The sequence below is a fragment of the Drosophila mauritiana genome, chromosome 3R, assembly GCF_004382145.1.
Source record: "Drosophila mauritiana strain mau12 chromosome 3R, ASM438214v1, whole genome shotgun sequence".
Taxonomy (NCBI): domain Eukaryota; kingdom Metazoa; phylum Arthropoda; class Insecta; order Diptera; family Drosophilidae; genus Drosophila; species Drosophila mauritiana.
The window spans coordinates 19,513,600-19,536,105 of record NC_046670.1 but is presented as its reverse complement, the minus strand read 5'-3'; the positions used below and the strand labels follow the sequence as shown (position 1 = coordinate 19,536,105).

The following is a 22,506-nucleotide window of genomic DNA, read 5'->3' as shown; positions in this document are numbered from 1 at the left end:
TGGTTGGTTTTCGGTTTTATTTTATTTGTCTTTTCATCGTTTTTATTTGTCTTGGCTTTTAATTTCGTGCTCGCCGTATTTGTTCGTGCGAATGTTGTAAGTTAGACTAGTTGGCTTAGGACTACAAATATTTAACATTAACATTTAACAGGCTATTTACAAATCGTCTATACACAATTACAATTACAATAATCACTTAGCCTAAGGGAATTAAAGACTAAACGCGCTTCGTTCGTGAGGTTCTAGAATTAGACGACTTACACATTAGGCAGATCTCGAAAATTGACCCAGTTTGTTGTACGGTTCTACACATGCGAATGCAGCCACAGATGGCGAGAATGCGATGCGAAGCGAAGCAATCAAGCGAAGCTAGCGAGGGGATAATCGCCAAGTTATATTTGAAGTTGCGCATACGCCCCGTGTTCCCCATGCTCGATCGATCGATCATCGGCGGGCGGACTTCCTCTTCTCCGTTCTCTTCTGTGGGCGTGTGTGTGTGTGTGCACGCTCGTGTATTTATGGCTCTTAAGCTTAGCTTAGCGTTAGTTGAAACCTTTGTACCAAAACTACTTCCGTTCCGTCCGTTGCCATCACCAATCTGGTCCGTTTATGTAAAATTTGTTCCCCCCAATGTAGGGCAATCCCTGGAAGCACTTTTCTGACTGCTTTCGGTTTTCAATTCAGTTGGCTTTCAGCTTTTGCGCCAGCATCGCCGTGTTATTGTTGCTGTCCGCCTTGCACGGCGTGGCATCCAGTTGCTGCTGTTGCTTCTGCTGCTGCTGCTGCTGCAGTTGCTGCGCCGCCTTGGTCTTCCTGTAGCTCTGCATGTAGAAGTTCATGAAGAGGCAGAAGAAAATGGATGCATTCAACAGGAGCAGCGCCGAGATGAACTTGGAGAACTGGCACTGGTTGCTGAAGAGCGCGCGGAGCGTGTGGAAGATGCACAGCACGAACTGGGCCTAAAAAATGGGAAAAATAATATAAATGTTATAGAGATCATATATTCATTATAGTCTAGTTCTAGGGTTGCACAACTAGACCTTGTTTTCTAATTGTTGATGTAATTTTTATCATGCGTCCAAGCAGATTAACGTTGTCTTGTCTAATCACACGTATTAAGAAGGGGTTGTGGGAACCATATGGCAAACCGACTTGTTACGCTTGAATTCTGGGAAAGTTCCGAAGAGAGAGCACACGCCTCCTTCGAGCGGCTGGCTCGCACTCAAAGCTCAACTTGACCCACCTCTTTATGGTCATTGGCGCTGTCGAAGGGCATTGAGTGGAGCTTGTCTCGTTACGGAAGTTGTAACGTCATTCAATTAGCCAGTTCTCTAACTGCCGAGTCATAACTTATACTTTTTGCAGTCCGGGTTACAGCTCTTTGAATGCGGCTAATAAAACGGCTGGCAGTGGAGCACCCTTGAGCTGGGCGGGCAATCAAAAAGCACTCAGTGCGGCTACAATGTGCGCACATTGATTGGAATTAGCCGGAGTGTCAGTGTGATATGAGGCTATTAACTAGCTGCTGAGTAGCTATGTTTAGCCCGGTCCCACAAGCTGGCTCCGACTGGCCCCTGGGCGACCCCTTGGCGCGTGTTATGGGCTTTTATAGTTACCGCTGATGTTTGAACATAAGATAATCTAATGGCACCCACACCCACTGCATGCTAAAGAGTTGACGCCAAGATTCTAGCCTTTTCGACGTAGACACAGTCAGTAGCCAAAGAATGTCAATGAGCTAGTTGCTTAGTCTAAAATTCCAGTAAACGTAACTAGATTCAAGAACGGTGAAGTGAGGCTGAGGAATTTAAAATATGCCAGAATAACATGTATAAATTAAATGGAATGCCGAAGCTAATGATCATTGATTTATCGTTGATGGTTGAGACACGAGCATCGTATCTTATCGGTTATCTCAATTAGCAAGTGTTTTTCATTGTTTCTCCCTATTTCTTATGTTTTTAACCACTCCAACTATTTTTCCCTGTGTACCAATCTCGGTGGTGTGCAGTTTTCGATGACCTACAAAATATTACGCTGGCCAGCCAAGCGCTGCAGGTTTCCATTACCACTGCATGTTGGCCAAGATGGCAACTGCAACTGCAACCGGCCAAGTTTGCCTCTTGCGGTCCGTTGAAAGCCAACGTCGGCGCTTAAATGCTTCATTGCACGAGGCACCGAGCACCGTGGGCTTCCAATTGATGGATGGAAGTGGGGCAATATCTATGCTGGGTTTTATGGGAAGTCCGGCAGGTCGAATGGCCAGCTTCCTCATAAAAGTCGCTATTATTGAGTGTAAACTGCTTCTGGAGAATTGAAATTGTTTTAAACGTCTCTTGGATTTTCTCACATTGTGCATGCAAAGATTGGAGCGCTCAACAGCAGTGGCTTCTTCCACAAATTGTTTGTAATTAAATGCTAAGTTATTTTTGCACGTTTTTCAAGAGGTTTGACCTCGTGTTTGATGTTTTTGGTTCGTGCCGGATTTTCTTTGATCAATCTTTGAAAGTTCTCAGGCTACTTGAAATCGGAAATCGCATATATTTAGTAAAATAAATTACTGACCTCTTAAATTCGCTATACCAAATGGGTCATAAATCTATTTAATTTGCCTAAATGAGTATGGACATCTTATTTTGGTAAGGCCATCTGGCCAAGCCCCTCTCCTATACATTTTGGCCATTTTTATAGGTGTGCTAAATTTGTATGTTTAAATATTTCACATTATAGTCAAAGTGACCTTTTCGATCAATTAACTGTTTAAATTTCAAGTCTACTTTCTATTGAGTCAATTAACTCATTTGAACTATCCGTGCAGGCTAAACAAATATATACTCTGCAGTTTATGCAGTTTTTTTATTTTATATTCAAGATTGAGAATTGTCTGTAGTGGACCACTGTTCCAGCAAAATGATTGTTGCGCAATCTTGGCATAGATCATTGAACGTTATTCCATTATAACTGGTAAATGGAGTGCGCGTGTGCCGGCAACTGGCGATCGAAAACAATAATAGAAGCCAAAGGCAGTTGCACTTGCAACATGACTGATCTGAACAATTGAAAGTGCTGGTTGCAGGTAGATAGATAGCTATATAGATAGATAGATGGCTTGTTGACTTTTACCCAGACACGGCGTGCCAAATTGCATGTGTAGTCTGCCCAGTGGTCGCCATCGACCGGCGCACAAGACCCGGTTTTCTGGCTGGGAATATGGATGTGGAATATGTTGTGGTCGTCGCAATAGCCGACATAGACACTCACCCAGGTTGGTGTGGCAAGTTCGTCGCGGTGCTGGACAAAAGTGAACGCTACCGCTACCGCTGCCGCTCAACATTCATTGCCGCAAAACGGAACGAACACGAAATGATAATGTAATCGAAACTGGTCGGATCGGTCGGTCGGTTGGTTGGTTAGTTGGTCGGTTGGTCGGCTGGTTTGTGCCGCAAATGTGGAAACTCTTGGTGGAATTGGAAGTGGAATTGGCCTACCTCCGTATGTTGCGGGCATGGATGTTGCAACCTAATGTTGCCACAAGCAATCGGCAAATCGGAACTTAACTTCAACTTGTGCCCGGCTCTCTGCTCAAATGTGGAGCATGCGATGTATGGTCAGGCATTTGCTGGCTAATTGGTCGGCAGGAACGGAACCAAATCGAAAGAATCCGACTGGTTCCGCAGCCAATTGGCAACACTTACTTGCTGTAGAAGTAGAATCACAACTACGACTACTACTGGCATGACAGATAAATTATCCATAAGATGCACCCGCCTACTCATTAACTATGTCAGTGCAGCGCAGCGATATGCACAGAGAACAATTGGGGGTTTCAAAGAAGTTATAGCTGTAGAATTTAAGATTTTCTGTATTAAGCAAATTGATACTATTCATTTGATAAGCTCATTAACTGTTCTAAAATATTAGTAATGTTTCTAGTATGGGTTCTACCTTTTTTTTACTGTGTGGGAGGCCAGCGAACAGCAATTGGAAAGATATCAAGAAAATGGCACTACTACAACCACACAAACAGCAATCTAACTAAGCACTCTATTGACTACATATGTGAAATTTTATAAAAGCATATTACAAGCACAGTGAGCCCTGCCTAGCAGCGACTGCAACTGTTGGCAATTATTGATATTTATTAAAAATATTTGATTTGGCAATGTTACTATGAGGTTTTCCAATCGTTAAGTTTTTAATTATTGTTCTTTCCTCATTTTCCAGACATAAAAATTATGTAATTGCATTTAATTGCTTGGTGGAATGTCTGTATATTGGATTCGGAGACTTGATTAGCTGCTATGTTTTTAGCAAAAATGCTGTTTTTGGATAAATAAAAATAAATGACTAATTAACCCTCAAATTAAGCTCTTATTGACCTAATTTTTGGGATTTACTTCTTGGGAATACCCACTGCTGGCTGCTCGTTCGCCTCCTGGCCAACAGTCTGTCTAAAATGGCAAACCTGTGCTTGCTACTTAACTTAGTCACCGAACGTTTGACAACTCAACTGTGGAGCAGAGCTTCAAGGCGATTCACTAACTAGCGGCTGCGACAATAACAACTACAGCATTGAATCTCGATTCGAAGGAGGCCAGTCAGTCAGCCAGCAGAACAAACTATACTCGCCAATATCTCCATGCGTTTCGAGAATTTCGAAACTTTTGAAAACGAGAAAAGATTGAGAAAAAATGCCATGTGTTTGTCGTATTTCAATTATGCGTATTCACTACAAATAATACTGGACAGCAAAGAACCGTTCATGTGAAGCCAAGATCCAATCTAATACAATGCCAAATTGGCTGGCATAAAAATCTGATGGGAAAAACCAGAAAGCAGCCGCGAAATCTAGATCACTCGATTGGCGACAATCTCTGGATTCGCATCGATTTCGCTTAACTTTTGCTTTCGAATCTAGCAATGTTGCGTAATCTCTCAACGAGAATTTGAGATCGATGGCCCAGAGATTGGCCTTTGGCCCGAAAAAAAATTAAAGTTTTGGGAAAAACTTAAGCGCTAGTGCAAACAAAACGGCGGAGGCCAAATCTTAGTTTTTGCAGTGGCATTTCGGCATTTTAGACAAATGCAAGACACAGTTGGCTAGTTAGAAGCATTGGCCAACATTACTATTTTGGCAATATAAACACGGATAGCAACTGGTCGCCGCGGATGCGAGATGGTGTGCGTGCCTTTGGGCCCACTGAATAATGCCAATTTATGTGGCAGAGCCAGCTGAGCACTGAGTCTAACTTTGAGGCACGACTGCCGGTCTAACTGGTTTGCATTTTGGCTTAAATTTTTGGCGGCGTCTTGGCCAAATCAGTCGGGCAATTGCTAGCCCACAACGACTAACTTCGACTTCGATCTATGCTCGAAAAAAAAAATACATTTCACACATGCCTAGCCCCAGCGAAGAATTCTGAACAAGTTTCGTTTGATTTCGGGCGTTATCTGGGCTGGAACCGATTCGCATTTAATGAGTGGTACTTACGATCTGCAGCTCGGTCATGTATTTCTTCCACCACAGGAACTTGGCGTACTCGGGTCCCATGGCGGCCATCATGTAGTAGAAGTACATGCACACGTGCACAAAGTTGTTCAGCAGATTCGGGAACGTGGCGTTTCCACCTGTAACAGGAGATTGGAATAAACAGATTATAGAAAAGATAGTTGTTAGGTCCAGAATCATAATCATAGCAAGCAGAATTTCGGATATAGGATCTTTCATTCATGGAACATGAAATGCTATAACAACATATAGATTATACCTTGTGTGGTAATATTTGATTATTGATTCTAATTTACATAAATTGCTATTAATATTTTGAAATAATATTCCGAATTTAATCTAATTAGATTAAATAATACTGGTTATTTACTCACCGGCGAGGAACTTAACCAGCACCCATGTCTCCAGCGGAGTGACCGAGTGATGGTACACGTGCAGCCAGGTGATTTGGGAGGACTTCTTGCGCAGCACGAAGAACATGGTGTCGGCGAACTCGGTCAGCTTGGACAGGTAGTACAGGTAGCACAGGTTGAGCATCTGCGGGATGAGGCGGTGAGAGAGGGTGGGAGTGGGAGAAGGGGGTATCAGTGCGGTTGACCTAGCAAGGTCGTTATGCAATTCGCGCCCACCGAGCAACGTGGCCAATTAGCGTAGAAACCGCAGAAGAAGAACTTGCGCAATGACATTGACAGAGTTTTCGTTCCGCCGCCTCTTTAGTTTCGTTTCGCGTTGTTTCGTTTCTCGCTTGGAATACCCAAGCAAACACTTTTGTTTTCATTTTCCGAGCAAGAATTCAGCTGTTCTGTTTGCAAGTGAAACGTTTGGGCGCACGCTGCGTATGCGCAATGCAAACAATGCTGACTTTTATGACTTCGCTAAGGCGCCGTGGACTTATGGAAATGACCATAAAACTAGATGACAGACGCTAATGACTCTAGGGTCCACCGGAGTTTATTGACTTGTCTCTGGGGCTCGGTGGGTTTTATATTTCTCTTGGCTTTTTGGAGCTTTTCGTTGCGGATGTGAAATCGATCAATGAGTGTGTAGGAAAAGGTCCGGCGTGGTCAGTGGTAATTCACAGAATTTATGCTCTATTGATTTAAAGCTCAAACAGACCACAAGTACAATTCCGATTGCAAACAAACGGCTGAGCAAGCCGAACTGTTTAGAGCCACTTCAAATGTTGTTAATTTGATTGTAAACTAACCAATAGTACAACAGCCTTGAGGGTGTGGCTGTCTCTAATATTTTTCTGACCGTAATGTTGGAGGCTTTAAATGCTTGCAATTCGTATACCCTCTATGAAAATTCGATTGATTTCGGTGTAAATTAACACAAGAATAAAAGATTCCAATGAGGAAAAGGTTATAGGTTTGGTAAGTGAGAAAAAATAAAAAATTAAGTAGATCCAATGCTGCTTCGCTAGAAAACATTTGAAAACTTTGAGAAAGTAGTATTCATATTTAATCTGCAATCTTTAAATCAAATTTAGAGTATTGAAAGATCGGTAAGTTGGTTTTAGCTTTTTTTACAAATCTGCTAGCATTTAAGCCCCATTCGCGGTACAAAAACAAATTGGCCTAAAATTGTGCATTTAACTTCAGACTGCCATTAATTGTTTATGCTGAGTGGCCTGGGAAAAGGGAATATAATCGATGGGCAGGCGTAACAAATGGCTGGTCGAAAAGCCATTAGGGGTAGAATTTGGATTAAGAAGCTGACCATTTAATTGACACGCTCACTAAATTTGAATGTGAACTTTGTGCTGTCGCGGAGACATAATTAAAAACACTTTATTTGTGGTTGTTTTCATATCTGCTCTATGACTGGTCAAAAAAGTGGCTTTGAGCTGAACTTTACGGGCTAGCTAAATGGCTCTCGAGTCTGCCGGAGTCAGTGAGTCATCACAAAACAGAGGCAACGAACTTGCTAGCCAACTGCGGAAGATGAACCCGGCAAGGTGAGGCGAAAACAAAGACCGACCAACAACCGACAACCAACCATCAACCGGCCAAATGACAAATGCCAAATTATATAATAGAGACCATAAACTCCTTAAGTCCACGCGTGCCTCTCGAAATAGAAATTTGATTGGGGATGAGCGAGTTTCGATCTGACAGTGAATTGAATTTAGAATTTAGATGACCGGTTGCGACCACTTACCCGCTTGGAACTGGGACTATCGGAGTAGTCAACCGGTTGGCACTTCAGATTGTAGTAGTTCAGCCAGCCTGCCATTAGGTGCTATTTTGGGGGAAACCGGAAAGGGAATGATATCAGTTGGACGAACCTTATGGCATATGCTAATCCCAAGACCCAAACTCACCTCGTAGAACATATAGCCACTGAGGGCCACCTGGAAGGCATTGTAGACGACCAGCGTGCGGCGCAGCTGGAAGGGCTTGCGATCGCGCATGAACAGTGGTCCTATGACCAGGACCCAGGACAAGTAGACGGCCACCATGCCAAAGGTGAACATCGGGTGCTCCATCAGCGGGAAGCGCGTTGCTCGCGGATCTGTAAAAATTAGACGCATAACATCCTAATTAATTACCGCCAATCGTTGTTCATTTCATTTGCTATAAGTTTTGCCTATGCTAATGCAGAGACGGGACGAAACAGCTTCGATTTGCATTTCATTAGCTTCAGCCAAGCCATTCAATCCATTCCAGCTGAATGAAATCGTGGCTAAATATAAAGTCAACTTGTCACTTGTAGCGTTTAAAGTGTCAGCACAATCGCCCCTACACTGAGCAATAATAGTAAATAGTATGCGAGGCTGGCATGCCGGTTAGGGAATTATTCCATATCTTAGTAAACATCGACGTCATAGCACGTTGATTTAAAGAAACCCCCCAGAAATGATATGGTAATTAATTGCAAGGGGCTTTGCATTTCTAAATGGACCAACTTTTCCACAACACTGTTTGTTTACTACAATAGTTATGATTTATCATCCAGTTCGACGATATTGCCAGCAAATAGTTGTTTACTACAAATATTCCATTGGCCGCAGGGGATCACTTTTATGCCGGGAATTCTTGACCTGTTGCACTGAGCAGTTGGTTGTATTCTGGGCCTCAATGTCATCTGCATAACTTAGTTTACTAAGACGAACAGAAGCTTTTACTAAAATACTAAGATACTAAAATATAATATTCAAAAGATAGAGAAAATGCATATTTCTATGTCTGTAAACAGTTTTCTGTACACTGAATGAATTTTGAATTTGATTCTTTAGATTACCTTATTATTTCATGTATCACAAAATTAATATATCTCATTAATATATATATATTTTTTTGTTTTTAATAACGTTTCATATGCTTAGCATTAAAATGTCTCGAGTTCTCTTCCAATTAGTGTGTCAAGTTCGTGTCCTAAGTCTTTTGTTGATGGACCGGAACTTTTACTTTTTTCAAGTTTGTGTTCTAAGTCTTTTGCTTATGGCCAAAAAACCCCCGTAAGTTTTTGCTTCGTAAGCGTTAATTTGGCACTACGTAATCTTTTTAAGCCCGGTTTAGTATCACTAACCACCGAAAAAAAACGCTATTTGCACTGCTTTTAATTGCATCTGCCTGCCATTGACCTTTCACCGCCGACTTTTCTCATTGCCAGGAAAGTGAATATGTGAATATGGGGTACCGTCAGCAAGTGCCTCTGGAAACGGAACTCATGGGCAGACCCCAAAGGCAATTGGCATGTTCGAAGTGCTCCGGCTGCTATTGTACTTAATAAATACATGCTCAGCTGCACACGGCGAAACCAAAAGCAAAACCAAAGTCGTCGATGGCGACGGTCGCATCATAAAAATGTCTAAGATAAGCAATGTAAATACATTTTAATTACGTTAATAATTGTCAAAAATACAATTGACACTGCCAAGGTCGCAATTTAAAGCGCGCGCACACACAAACGCACACAAGAAATCATTTTTAATTGTCCTAGAAGTTTTTTGGCTCAACTTTTGGCTTTGTCTTTTTACTTTTCTTTTTTCTGTGGTTTTTTTTTACATTTTTTCTTTGCCATCTCGTGTTCGTTGTGTTTGGCATTTAGGTTTTGTGTTGCTATTTGCAGGCCATAAAAAATGACAATTTCATGGCAATTCGTCATTTTTATGGATTTATAATTAAGTCGGCTAATGCACCAGATATTCGAAAAGCACCCGAACACTTGACACCTACCGCCGTAATCCTCTTCCACCAGCTGGTAGTAGCGCTGCACGAGGCCCGTGTAGTTGCGCGTTATGTGATGGGTCTTGAACTCATCCAGCGCGATATTGGCTATCTCCACGACCATTTCGAATCGCGAGCTGCTGTTGTAGTTGTGGTAGTTCATACTCATGATGATAGCTAGTCAGTTATCCTCAGGCTAATCCTTGGCTTTCAACTTGAAGTATCCAAAAGTGTGGGCTTTGTTTTTGCGTTTTATACGTTCAGTTCGTTGGGTCAGAGGCTCGCCGCAGGATGTTGCATACTGCGCTCGGGCCGATCGAAATCACTTTATTGGCTGCACACGCTCAGAAAAATCACTTTTCGACTCGCTGTATTGCTGTTTATTTACTATTGCCCAATTCGTATTGGATATAGACGCGTAGATCTGGCTGGATTCTACCACCACACCGTAGGAATGTTTATGCTCAACTGAATCTAAAACTTCTCAGCAATCACAAGATAAAGTAACTTTTTCGCAGCGCCAGCCGAGCAGAGCAGCGGCAGAATCGGCGGCAGAGGCTGAGCGGCTGCGATCACGACGCTTGTGCAAAATACTTGGCTGGCTCACAACTACAACTACAATTGCCAAATACCAGATAGAGCCCGACTTCGGCAGCTGAACGAACGACGCCCCCAAAAAAGAGCCATAGAACAACGGAAGTTTCGTTCAGTTGGCGCCGCAGTGCATGCAATTTTTTCTACATCTGTGTTGGCCACAAACCCCCATTACTCGCATGAGTGTGCGTGCGTGTGAGTATCTGTGTGTGCTTGGCCCACTGAGTCGCGTTCGAGTTTTTTCGATTTTTAGCATGTTCCGTTTGGCATTCAACATTGAATGCCGATGATTATGTTGCCGGTGGCTCGAGACACCGGGTGAATTCGACTTTTTTATAGGTCAATGCACTACGATGTGGCTGAACTCTTCGGCTCTTTGATGTTTGCAAGTTGAAATTTATCTGTCTGAGATTTAAAATTTTACTCTTTCGTTAATTGTAAGATTAAGCTAAGAAAGTTAGTAGTTCATAAATAGAGTAATGCAGCTGAAAAATATTCTTAGTTCATTTAATAAACTATTTACTTAGTTGTTTTTAGGTAAAACTGAATTCCAGAAAATTCCAATTTTTAAAGTCACTAAAAAAACAAAATTTTTTATATAAATAAGTTTTTGTGTATATGTAAACGAATGGAAATTTATTAATATTATTTTATTTACAATTAATTCTAATTTAAAGCTAAATCATAACTAAAATGTAGAAAAATAGACAGCACATTTTTTAGATGGGCGTTAAAATGATATTTATTTTTTACCTAAATACAATTTAAGGCAATTGCAATGCATAACTTTACAATTACAACTTAATCATAAATCTAATCGAAGCGTTATAATAATTGTGATTTTTATTGATCCCTTTAAATGCAAAGTAAGCCATAAAAGCGAGTACTATAATATTATTGCCTATAATTGCTAAAACCTTTACGCGTGTCATATTAATAAATGGACTTATTAACCTGCCAACGAGACCCCTTTTCACTATGAAATTATTCCGGTTGAAGCAAAGGGATCCCCAGCTCCTCTTCCACCTTAGAGCCGCTCTAAAATATAAACAACTCTATTGTTTGTAATTCGCATAATTTTTTATTTTTAGTTTTCTAAGGAGCCAAACTTGTCGTCCACCAGCGAAGCACGTACAATTAAAACAAGTTTTTAATGGCATCTTTAATGTGCAAGTGCCTTACTTTGTGTCGAACTAAATTAAAGGCTTGAGCTATGCTGGTTCCTGGACTTCCGGCTTGTCTTCCAACGACCTCAGCCGACGATGTTTATTTGTAATTCCCATTCATGCTTACAAGCAGAATAACCTGTTCTCGGCTAATCGGCCCTGGGGAGGTGTTGATTCGGGGTTTATTTGCTGATATGCTAAATATATTCTCGGGCAGTTAGAACGATGCCAAGAATCCAGAAGATCTAGGAGTGGTAAACGTGTCAAGGTGGCCAACCACAGATGGCCTCAGATACACGATCAATCCGCAGATACATGAGACGTGTGTAAATCCATATAGATCGAAGGCAAAAGCCACTGGGTTATGTTCGTCGTTAAGTTGTGTAAATTATCGGACGTGCAGCAAAGCCTTCGCCGGCGTATATTACCCGTAATTATGCCATTTAGTTCCATACAGAACCATTTGCGTTTTGCGACAAATTAACGCCGAGCGCATTGAGTGCCTAGTAAATGGTTCTTTGAAGTTCAGCCCGGCCAGTTCGACCTTTGCTTGGCTTGATTATTTTGGCCATGTTTGGGGCCGACGTATTCGAATCTGAATCCAAAGCCGGCAAGGATGACGTTGGCTACTACCAACACGGCTAACGGTTGAATGCGGATTGGCCACGCTCGACTCTGCGGCTCCTAAACGTGGATCATGATGATGAGCTTGGCAACACAGCCCCGCGGTGTCTCACGGCCTAGGTCTAGGTTAATCGGAAGTTAAAGAAGTCAAAGAAGTCTGAAGAGTCAAAGAAGGCAACGCCGCCAGCCAAGCGGACCAAGATTTCGATGATAAATGTATGCTTTGATAGCTCCAGTTTTGTTGTGATTTTGTGCGGCTTTTTTGCGAATTTCCGTTCCATCAATTTTCGATATCTCATCTTTTTGCCATTGGCGAAACAGCTTTGACTCCATCATAATCAATATGTTTTCGATGTGTTCATCATAATGGCAAATGCTAAATGTTTGTCGCTTATTATACGCCTGATTAATGGCCCTGGTGTTGACAAAAATTCGATATTTCAGCCGGAAAGTTGTCACATGTTAATAAACTAATTATTTAAATTGCGGCTTTATCATTATTTCAGCGGTAGCTTACAATTATGATCTATGATAATGCTGAGCATACTTGAAGTTCTAACATTTATTGCGCAAGTTGCTATATATTTTCCTAAATTATTAAGTAACATATATAGTCCTATAATATTTGCTTTATCGTTTAGCCGATTTATTACCGAGCACATTCCAGTCGAGCAACAATAGCCGCAGAATGATCAAGCAGAAAATTTTATTAGCTGGTGCATGTAGCAAATAATTAACGATCATAAATTAATTAGCACTGGATAGGAAAAGGTGTGGGTGCTAACACGTCGCACAAAGGGAGTATTTTGAAGCATTTCAGAACGATCTTACCTGAAGTTCGCTGATTGACTCTTGACCGCCGGCGTTTCTTAATTGATAACGGAATCATTTTTGAAAGGCGGGCCGTGGGTCAGACCCCCCTGATTATCGGGGCTGTAAACAGCAATTACCAATTAATCGCTTACAGACGCTTAGCCAGTTTTGTTCATTAAAGTCACAACAATTTTTCGAACGGAGTTTTTCGAGTTGCGCAATTGCTGCCATTCGATTGCTAAATGCTTCATGTCAACTTTTCGTCTGCGCGGGTTTATCTGCAGATCTGGCCATATATAGTACTTAGTCTTAATTGCGTTGCAATTTGGTGCAGAAAAAAAAGCGAGCATGCCCTTGAGAGGCAAGTCTTTAATTTAAACATATTTATATCACATGTGCAGATGTTTTGCGCATTCGGAATTTCAAGCTCAATATACACGGCCTGCATTTGCGCGGCTAAGACTTTTGCCGAGCACACACCACTTTTGGCCCTAATTGAATGGGTAAACCCAGAAGACGCCGGCTCAGATTCAGTTGGCCAATTGCCAAAGGGAATGACACGTTCGATGGTCACGACTAGTAATAGGAATGATCAGGTGCGTAGAAAGAAAATATTTAAATGGGGATTTACCGAAAATAGAGCTTTTTAGATGAAAGATTTATTTATCAAAGAATGACTGAAGCTGTTTTGATGATTCAACAAAATTTTATTGTATCTTAAATTCTCATAATTATCATAGATTGAAGTGTGTATAGATATGTATAGATATGTGTATAGATAACTTTAATCTTTGTTAAGTATGTGCCTTAGCTTACATATGACTTAGAACCAGAAAAACCCCGCTCGATCAACCTGTGAACATGGCCAACCAAGATTAGAGGTCGAGTGCCGCTCGGGCTGCTAATCAATTGGCCAAACGTGTGCTCAGTTACAGCCAAGCAAATCCAGTCAATGAAGAAGATGCTCCCGAAATAACCAAAGCCAAAAATACATAAACCCAACCGAGTGGCTGGTTTTTTTATTTTCTGGTTTATGAGCCAAGACGGCCGGCCAGTGATAAAGTGGCTAAGTTCTTGGCAACGCACATGTCGCTGACTTGAACTTGAAATCCGTGCGATACATAACTTTGAATATAATCAAGAGCGGGTTAAGCCAAGAATAGATCCCTCGTCACTCAATTAGCAATTAAAAGTTCACTTTGAACTTGACACAGTTGTTGAGCGCAAAATCAGAAAAATAAAAATAAAAACAAATACCCAAAGACGGCAAATTGCCTCAGTTACGTTTCGAAAGCTGGCAAAAAAACAAGAAGAAGAAATATATCAAGACTAGAATTTATAATTAAGCATTTAAATGAAAACCGCTCTGCGCGATCGAATCTATTAAGCTTCTTAGGCATTTTCTGCCTCTCAGTCATCAGCGGATCGATCAGGAAACGGAAGTGCGATTTCTTTTTCTCCGCACATATTAATCTTTTTGTTTTTCTCTCGATTTATATGAATTTATCGCTCGAAACGAGTTTCGCCCAAGGGCAAGCCATCGGTAGTTGCTAGTTGGTAGTTGTTGCCCAGCTACGACTCCAAAAATTCGATTGATTGGAGATCTTTTCGATTCGAGAACGAGAGTTCGCAAGAGGCCCAATAGATATATAGATTGGAATATTGTATATTGGTGCTACGGCATTTCCGCGCTGCGGAAACGAGTTCGATTTGCGCAATTGACTCGGTAACGAGCCACTTTGGATGAGTTTTATGGCCATAGAGCAACGACCCGGTTACAATCGCATCCCGATCAGTTGCCACCTGTCATGTAATCGGCTAATTGGAGCTGATCATTTACCCATTGTTCTTTCTAGGGGGTTGTCTTCTAATCATAGGCCTATTTCGAGGTAAACAGGGAAATCGATTTTCCGTTAGAACTTTAGTTACGCTTGTAATTAACTTTTGTTATATATACGGATTATAAAGGAAATGCCATTGACTTCTACTTAAAAAGTCACTTGAAAAATACGGTTCTAGTTTTAATAGAGGTGGATTACAAACATTTATTTTATAAGAGATAAATTTCTTTAAATTTAAAAATAAGATCAGATATACTGATAAGATAAGTTAAGATCGTTTTTCGGTTGCATTGCAGGCAAACAAATTGCCAACATTTTGTTTATAGTTTTTAAAAAATGCATAAAGTAAACTTTTATATCTGACATTCATGATTTTAAAATTATTCACGATATGCTATTTATCTACTACTTCTTTTGACTTTCGTGTGATTTTTGTGGGAATCCCTGAGAAATCAATTCATCATCGGTTATAGCCTACCACATTTAATTATGGTATTATGATCATTAAGAACAATTAAAAATGTTTGCAATAATTATTATATTCTGTTTTAAAATTTGTCATGGTTTTTTTTCTTTATAGCCTATAGCTTCATATAATATTTGTATAAAAATTAAATTCAAAGAAAAGTTTTTAGCCAAGTTTTTGTCTTAACTTTTGTGGATTTGAAGCAATATTTTTTAGCCATGCTGGCAACACATGGAAAATGTTAAGCTTTTCAAGATTGGCTTTGCAAACTTGAACACCAGATGGCGCCAGCAGCGTGTGAAAAAGCCAAGCTCGGAAATTAAAGTCGGCGGACCGCAAAAAACTTTAATGCGGCCAATTAAACATTTAAGAGCCTCATTTGCAATTGCTGTTAACAATCTTACGACTAAAAGCTGCGGTAGGCAGGAAAATAAAGTTGGTTTTATTGCAGTAACTTTGCTGAATTTGTTTATCATCGGAAATCAATAATGAAACTGTTTGACGCCCTTGGAAGCAGAAAAATCACCAGTTATCATAATTACTTTATAATGTTTTGTCCCATCGCCAATTAAGAATTCTACAAGCCAAAGACATTTTGCACATTTGATTGTTACCCTTGCGACTCAATTTTGTCTACGCCATTTGCCGCGAATATACAAACAAATTCAATAATAATTGTTTAACGGTTTGTTCGCCAGTTTGGCTGTTGGCCAAATGTAAATGTTTGCGGAAGATATTTGCATAACTGGCAGTAACCCCTCAGATACATATACATATACATATCGAACTCGATCGCATGAATCGTCTGCAGCGACGGCGATAATAAACTAACGTCTTTTGCATACGATTATGATCTGCTTGATGGCTGGTGGCCAAACAAAAGGCGCATGCAAATGAAATCCGAAACACCGGAAGAATTTGTCGCTGGCTGCGGCGCACACGGCGTATGATTGATTCCTGGCCAACGAAGGGATTCACCCGATCACCCATACGCCCGGTCGACATTCACCCACATCTTATGCAGTCCACTCGGATTCGAACTCGTACTCGAACTGGTTGGCATAAGCTAATCGGCAAGTTCAAGTTCAATTCGCCGGTGACACAGTTAACATTTCGGTGACCCCAGCCTCAGCCTCCGTTTTCGTTTTAGTTTTTTTTTTCAGACATCGAAGTTCGAAGTCTTGGCCAAAATAGTTGCTATCGGTTTGGTTTCATTAACTTGACCCGGAAGTGGGCCTTAATCGATGCGCTGCGATCATTGTGGGTCGTTAGAATCCGAATCCGAATCTGAATCCGAGCCCTGGGCCCCAAGAATTTGTATGTAAATGGCCAGGTAAATGCGCCGTTTCCTTGAATAAACTTTACAAATAAATCTTTCCGCTTTACGCCGATAATAGCAATGTTTTAGGCTTGTTTTAAACAGTTCTCAAATTGCTTGTAAAACAGTCTAAGGAATTTCGCTGATTCGCCAAAAAAAAAGGTCAACGAAATTATAAACCACCTACGCAGTTTCAGTTCAGTTCAGTTGGGTTAGGTTCTAAAGTTCATAATGGAGATAAAGCGTGAATAAGTATTTCAAGTGGGTCAAGGTTCCGAAAGCGAATTTGGATGAAGATATAAAAAAGGGAGAATTACCAGAAACCGAAAACAAAATAGAATGAACATTTCATTCTGAGGCGATTTGAGACTATTTCTAGGGTTTGTTTTCATATTCCGGCTAATGATGAAAGAGCCCAAGGGAATGGATAAATAACTCAGAGAATACTCTTTAATGACTAATTCGTGTTTAAAAAGCTATTAATTGAGAGAAAATGAAAGTATCATTAGGGTACGTATATAGAATGTTAGTTTCTGTTTGTTATTAGCAAACTAATCTGAGATCAACGCTGCGATTGGCTGTGATTTCTTAAATATCTGCGAAAACATTTTACTTTGAAAGTGTTTAAATGAATTTTCTGTTTGTTATGTCTTGTTATTCAAATTTTCTGGACGCACGCTCAATGCCATAAATTCGCTATCCTCTAAGTTCTACCGCAATCGCTTTGACCAAATCGATCAAAAGTGACAACTATTCAAGAATATTTTATGATTCTTTTAATTGTACAAAAGGCTGCACAGCCAAATACAAAACGAATTAAAAGCCAGGCGATTTTGGCCAACAACAGCAACAAAAAGCCGGCAACACGCACACACACACAACAACATTGTCATCGCAATTATCGTAGAAAAACGAGACCATACGATCATTCGATACATTTGCGTATGTAGCATATAGCATATAGCGTTGGGGATCCACGAGGAACAAAAGAACATCTTAAAGCTATAGCTAAAGTCAAAGATGAGGATGAGCAAGATGCCAAATAGCCGAGACAAAAGTTCGGCTAAAAAAAAACTAAAGCTGAATCTAAACGCCGAACTGAAGATGAACTGAAAACAGATACAGAAAGAGATACAGATACAGATACAAAAACAAATCGGAAGGCAGAGACGAAGAAACAGCAGTGCCAAATCGAACCTTTAGTCGAAATTTTTATACATAGCGCCGTACAACTCGGCGGAGCAGTTCAGTGCGCGTACAAGTCTCGTGGGTAGCGGATGCCAGCAAAGGTATCTCCCCACTACTAAACTATACTATACCACACCACACCACACCACATAGTGCCTCATATCAGCCTCATTTGAGCAAGACTAAAGATGGAACAAGACTAAAAAACAGTTGTCACGGTGCTAACATTAAGTTGTCGTCGCTCAAAATTAAGTGCACGGCAATCGAAGAGATTGCAACAGGTGCCCAACAAACCGCTTCATCTGTGTGTGCCAGTGTGTGTGTAGATATATCTGAGTGATCAATCAGATCAATCGTTGGAGGCGAGGAGTTATAGAATTCGTGGCTCAGACTGGATTGATCCGTTTGTAGAGGTCTCTAAAAGTGAAGTTCCATAGCTATTCAATCGTCAGATCAGCTGACAAGGAAGGTTTATAAAGTTTGTGCATTTCAATAGTTAAGGTACATATCCTTAAAAATAAACAAAGTATTTCAACACTTTAAAGGCTAGTAGAGATGAGCAAGGATTCGCTTGTGTTTACATCTTTTTAAAACTTGCTTAGAAGCTCAAGTAGATGATGATACTTCATACTTTGTATCTTTTACTTCCATTTCTAATATCTAGCTTAGAACAGCAAACTTTTTTTTTGCATAGAACAAGTGCCATATCAGGAGCTTAGAGATCTCCACCTGTCAAGGTCATTAAACCTATGCGACACATATTTGATTTTGGCAAAACAAAACCGCCGTCGTCCAAATTGGGCAATAGGTGACACAATTTTCTATTTGCTCGCTCTAGGCGCTTCCAAGGTTTCCCACATCTCCGGACATTTACCAAATGACTAACCAAGTGGAAATGCCTTCAAATTGGCTGGCGATGATCAGCCAGACACGACGGCGTCCAAATGATGCGACATCTTATGGCTTAGATCATAATTCCCACCCATTCCCGAACACAAAAAAGAGCAAGAAACGCATGGCAAGGTCGTAATGCCAACTGAAAATTGATAAACTGGATTTTCTTGGCTAGTAGCTGGCCAGTATTTTGTGCGGCCAACAAAAGTGTTTAGCACCTTTTGGCTTATGACTGCCATTTGTCGCCCCTCCCCGCTCAATATTTTCTGGCCCCATTCTGCGCTAACTGTTGCAGGTAATATTCAAACGGAGCCATAACACTTGAAGTGCAGGAAATGACCGGAAAGCTGAAGCCAAACCTGTTGATGGCTGATAGCCACCGACTGGAGTGTTGGCCAAGTTGCCCTTCAAAATATCTCCCCAGTCGTTTATTATTTCAATTTGTTTCTCACTTCGCAGACCAAGAAGCCGATCAGAATAGCCTCGAAAACGACGCAAGAAATCATAATGCTATTCGATTATTTTGTGGTCTTAATCGGCCTTAGCCAAGTTCAAGTGTGCGACGACTTCAAGTCAACGAACGTGAATGCTTGGAATTTAGCATGGGTGCTTGATAGCTCGACGATTCTCAAATGCCCCCATGGAGGGGCAAGTTCTTGGCGATGATTAATCACCGGGAGTACCACTTCACTCTGTCCCACTTTGGACTAAACGACTTCTGTAGAAGATCCCCGAGATCCGTAAGAGTGGCAAGCCCCAGCTCGAAACCAAACAAACTGCACAACACAAATATAATTTAGCTGGGTGTGCGAGTGGGTTTTATGCGTTCCACACGTGAGGCACTGCGGCACTGCCCAATTTACTTGGGTCTTGCGTCTCGGGTCGTGAGGCAACCATATGGTATGGGCCATATGGAGTTGAAGCTTTGAGGTGGCCACCAATTTGTTGCGGGCTGTTGTGCGCTGCGGTTGTTTAATTCATAATAATGAATATAATTTACTGTTACTGTTACATGATAATTTCACGGCATTTCACCGTCACCGTCACACATTTGCTATTTGCTATTTGCTATTCTCCTTCGCCTTCGTTTGATTATTATTTTAATTTTATTTAGATTTCTGGGCTCGGCAACAGCAATAGCAATGGCAAAAGCTGAAGCTATAGCTTTGGCATTAGTTGCTCGAGAATCGCATTAACATAACTTAACTACGAAAACTCGAAAAGATCTTTCGCTCATCCAGACTCCCTTCCGATCTTCCCCAATCCATTTAGATTTCGCAAAACTCGTTCGTTGCGACGCAGGCTAAGCAGATTTTTGAATTTCACATCGAAACGATCGTCGCTATATAATCGTATTTGTGGGAGCAAGAGTCCAACGAGGAGAATTTAAAAATGGCAGCCGTCAACGCAACGCAGGTGGACTATTGGAACTTTCTGTTCACCGATCTGGCAGGTGAGTTGTTGGCGGGGGAACTACCTGTGCCGCATATAGATGCTGATCAAATCCCTGGCATTCCCACGCAGATCCCCGCACCAATGACTGGTTCCTGATCAAGTCGCCACTGCCCCTGCTGGGCATCCTGGCCTTCTATCTCTTCTTCGTGCTGTCCTGGGGACCCAAGTTCATGAAGGATCGCAAGCCCTTCAAGCTGGAACGCACCCTGCTCGTCTACAACTTCTTCCAGGTGGCGCTCAGTGTTTGGATGGTCTACGAGGGCGTGGTCATCTGGCAGTACTACAGCTGGCGGTGCCAGCCGGTGGATTGGTCCCGCACACCCAAGGCGTATCGTGAGGCGCGCGTCGTCTATGTCTACTATCTGGCCAAGATCACCGAGCTGCTGGACACCATCTTCTTTGTGCTGCGCAAGAACGACCGGCAAGTGACCTTCCTGCACGTCTACCATCACACCGTGATGCCCATGATCAGCTGGGGCACCAGCAAGTACTATCCCGGCGGACACGGCACCTTCATCGGCTGGATCAACTCCTTTGTGCACATCATCATGTACTCCTACTACTTCCTCTCCGCCTTCGGACCCCAGATGCAGAAGTACCTGTGGTGGAAGAAGTACATCACCAACCTGCAGATGGTAAGAGCGCTTTATACGCTATCTGTAGTATTTCAATTTAAAGGGTTAGAAGAGGTTTATTACTTGCTTTGCTAATGACTTAATCTTAGAACCAAATAGGAAAGCTTTTAAGTGGAACATATTCAAATGTATTCTTTGATTTTAGGGCTGTACTTAAAAGAGATATATAGTTTCATTTTGTTGTCAGATTCTAGAGCTCTACAAGACTTTCCAGTCTTAAAGTATAACTAACTAATAACGTATAACTAAAAATAGATAGATTCAGATATAGATAGCACCTCATTCTTCCTTATCGACAGCTCCTAATGGTCTCCTGATTTTACGATTATCCTTACAGATCCAGTTCTGCTGCGCCTTCATCCACCAGACCCAGCTGCTGTACACGGATTGCGGGTATCCCAGGTGGTCGGTGTGCTTCACCCTGCCCAACGCTGTGTTCTTCTACTTCCTGTTCAACGACTTCTACCAGAAGTCCTACAAGAAGAAGCAGGCTGCTGCCAAGGAGAAGGCTCTGTCGGCGGATAACAACAATGATGGATGTGCCAAGGACCTCAACAAGGCCATTGAGCTGCAGCGGGAGAAGCAGAAGGCCTTGTAAGAGGGAGGAGCACCAACACCCACCGCCACCCACCCACACACACCACCCACAACACACAAACCCCTTCAATACTCGTACAAAAGGGCGGGTAGAAACACCCACTGAGAGCCACCCATGTTCTATGTGCAACCTTGTTGACTAATTTCTTAAGTAATCCGCCGCCAAAAAGACGTGAAGCACGCAAAAAAAGAAAATCAGAAACGAGACGAATAGATATTTGAGCAAATGAGGTTTTCGAGACACAGATACACATATTATGTAAATGTAAATGTAAATGTTCAAACAGTTGAAATTGCTTTTTGCCGCCATCGTCATCATCGCTCGCTCCGTTTGAAGTTCGCCATCGTTTCTGGCGGACCCAAATGAAAGAAGTCGTATGTCTTTCGGCCAAAACTGAAACTGAACTAAGCTAAGTAAACAGGCAGAAGAAGCGTTAGTTGTGTAAATAAGTGTAGGTACGCATGCGAATGTGTTTTCTTTAGATTTTATATACGTGTGGTATGTAAAGTAGGCATTAAACAAGTGAAAAACTAGCTAATAACGAAACCATAAATACAAACACAATTTACAAATAAATCTAGAATTTTTTCTACAAAATTATTGTAAAAAACAATGAGCCTTATTCTTTTTCTTATGAATGCGAAATGGGCGGAAGTGAGAACTTGTTGTTCTAAAATCACCACAGTCCATTTACTATAATAGATCTGAATTGGGATTTATGGGCATTGTACATATATATTGGTTCTTATGTATGCTTGTTAAAAAAGACATTCAAAAACAGCATTATTCATCAGGATTATGTTTTGTTTTGTATACTAGCTCTTAATAGTTTGAATGATCTTGATCTTGATCAGAATTAAATATGCACCAAAAGGATTTTCTTTTGAAGCAAATATATATTTTACTTTTAACTGAATTTCTTTTAATTTAAATAGAGAATGAATTAATACATTTGGCCTTGAAAACATTGCATATTCAAGCATTTCCTGTAATCATTTCTGTGTTCATTCAACTTTTATTTATGGTTTCAAACCACTTTAATGGTATTTGTCTTTTGAACAGCATTGGGGTATCTCCCAAAGAGCAGTCGCACCCATTTGCATCCCAATCTAGCCATTCATGATCTCAGTAAGCCTCAGATAAATCACTCGAGGAAACCTTTGCTCAAGGAACCAACTCAAATCGATTGGTCAGCTGATATATAACCAAGAACCTATTCATTCAGCAGCG

The 22,506-nt window shown here is 41.2% G+C and overlaps 2 protein-coding genes across 4 annotated transcripts; one reads left to right on the top strand and one right to left on the bottom strand.

The window, feature by feature from the left end:
* Nucleotides 1-15: 15 nt before the first annotated feature.
* LOC117145265 (elongation of very long chain fatty acids protein 1) lies at nucleotides 16-10,138 on the bottom strand. Of its 2 annotated transcripts, XM_033310850.1 has the most exons (6): nucleotides 9,694-9,853; nucleotides 7,836-8,026; nucleotides 7,673-7,753; nucleotides 5,884-6,046; nucleotides 5,492-5,628; nucleotides 16-959 (listed from the first exon to the last, which is right to left on the bottom strand). In XM_033310850.1, exons 1-6 carry the CDS (start codon nucleotides 9,851-9,853, stop codon nucleotides 681-683), a joined length of 1,011 nt encoding a protein of 336 aa, XP_033166741.1. In that variant the 3' UTR covers nucleotides 16-680. The 2 variants fall into 2 exon arrangements, with proteins under 2 accessions (XP_033166741.1, XP_033166742.1); XM_033310851.1 differs by lacking the exons at nucleotides 16-959; nucleotides 5,492-5,628; nucleotides 5,884-6,046 and adding an exon at nucleotides 6,048-7,622 and having other exon boundaries at nucleotides 9,694-10,138.
* Nucleotides 10,139-17,758: 7,620 nt separating this feature from the next.
* LOC117143440 (elongation of very long chain fatty acids protein AAEL008004) lies at nucleotides 17,759-21,830 on the top strand. Of its 2 annotated transcripts, none has more exons than XM_033308148.1 (4): nucleotides 17,759-17,795; nucleotides 19,861-20,041; nucleotides 20,113-20,678; nucleotides 21,016-21,830. In XM_033308148.1, the coding sequence occupies exons 2-4, from the start codon at nucleotides 19,981-19,983 to the stop codon at nucleotides 21,274-21,276; spliced, it is 888 nt and encodes a 295-aa protein (XP_033164039.1). In that variant the 5' UTR covers nucleotides 17,759-17,795; nucleotides 19,861-19,980; the 3' UTR covers nucleotides 21,277-21,830. The 2 variants fall into 2 exon arrangements, with proteins under 2 accessions (XP_033164039.1, XP_033164040.1); XM_033308149.1 differs by lacking the exon at nucleotides 17,759-17,795 and adding an exon at nucleotides 17,863-18,107.
* The last annotated feature ends 676 nt before the right edge of the window (nucleotides 21,831-22,506 follow it).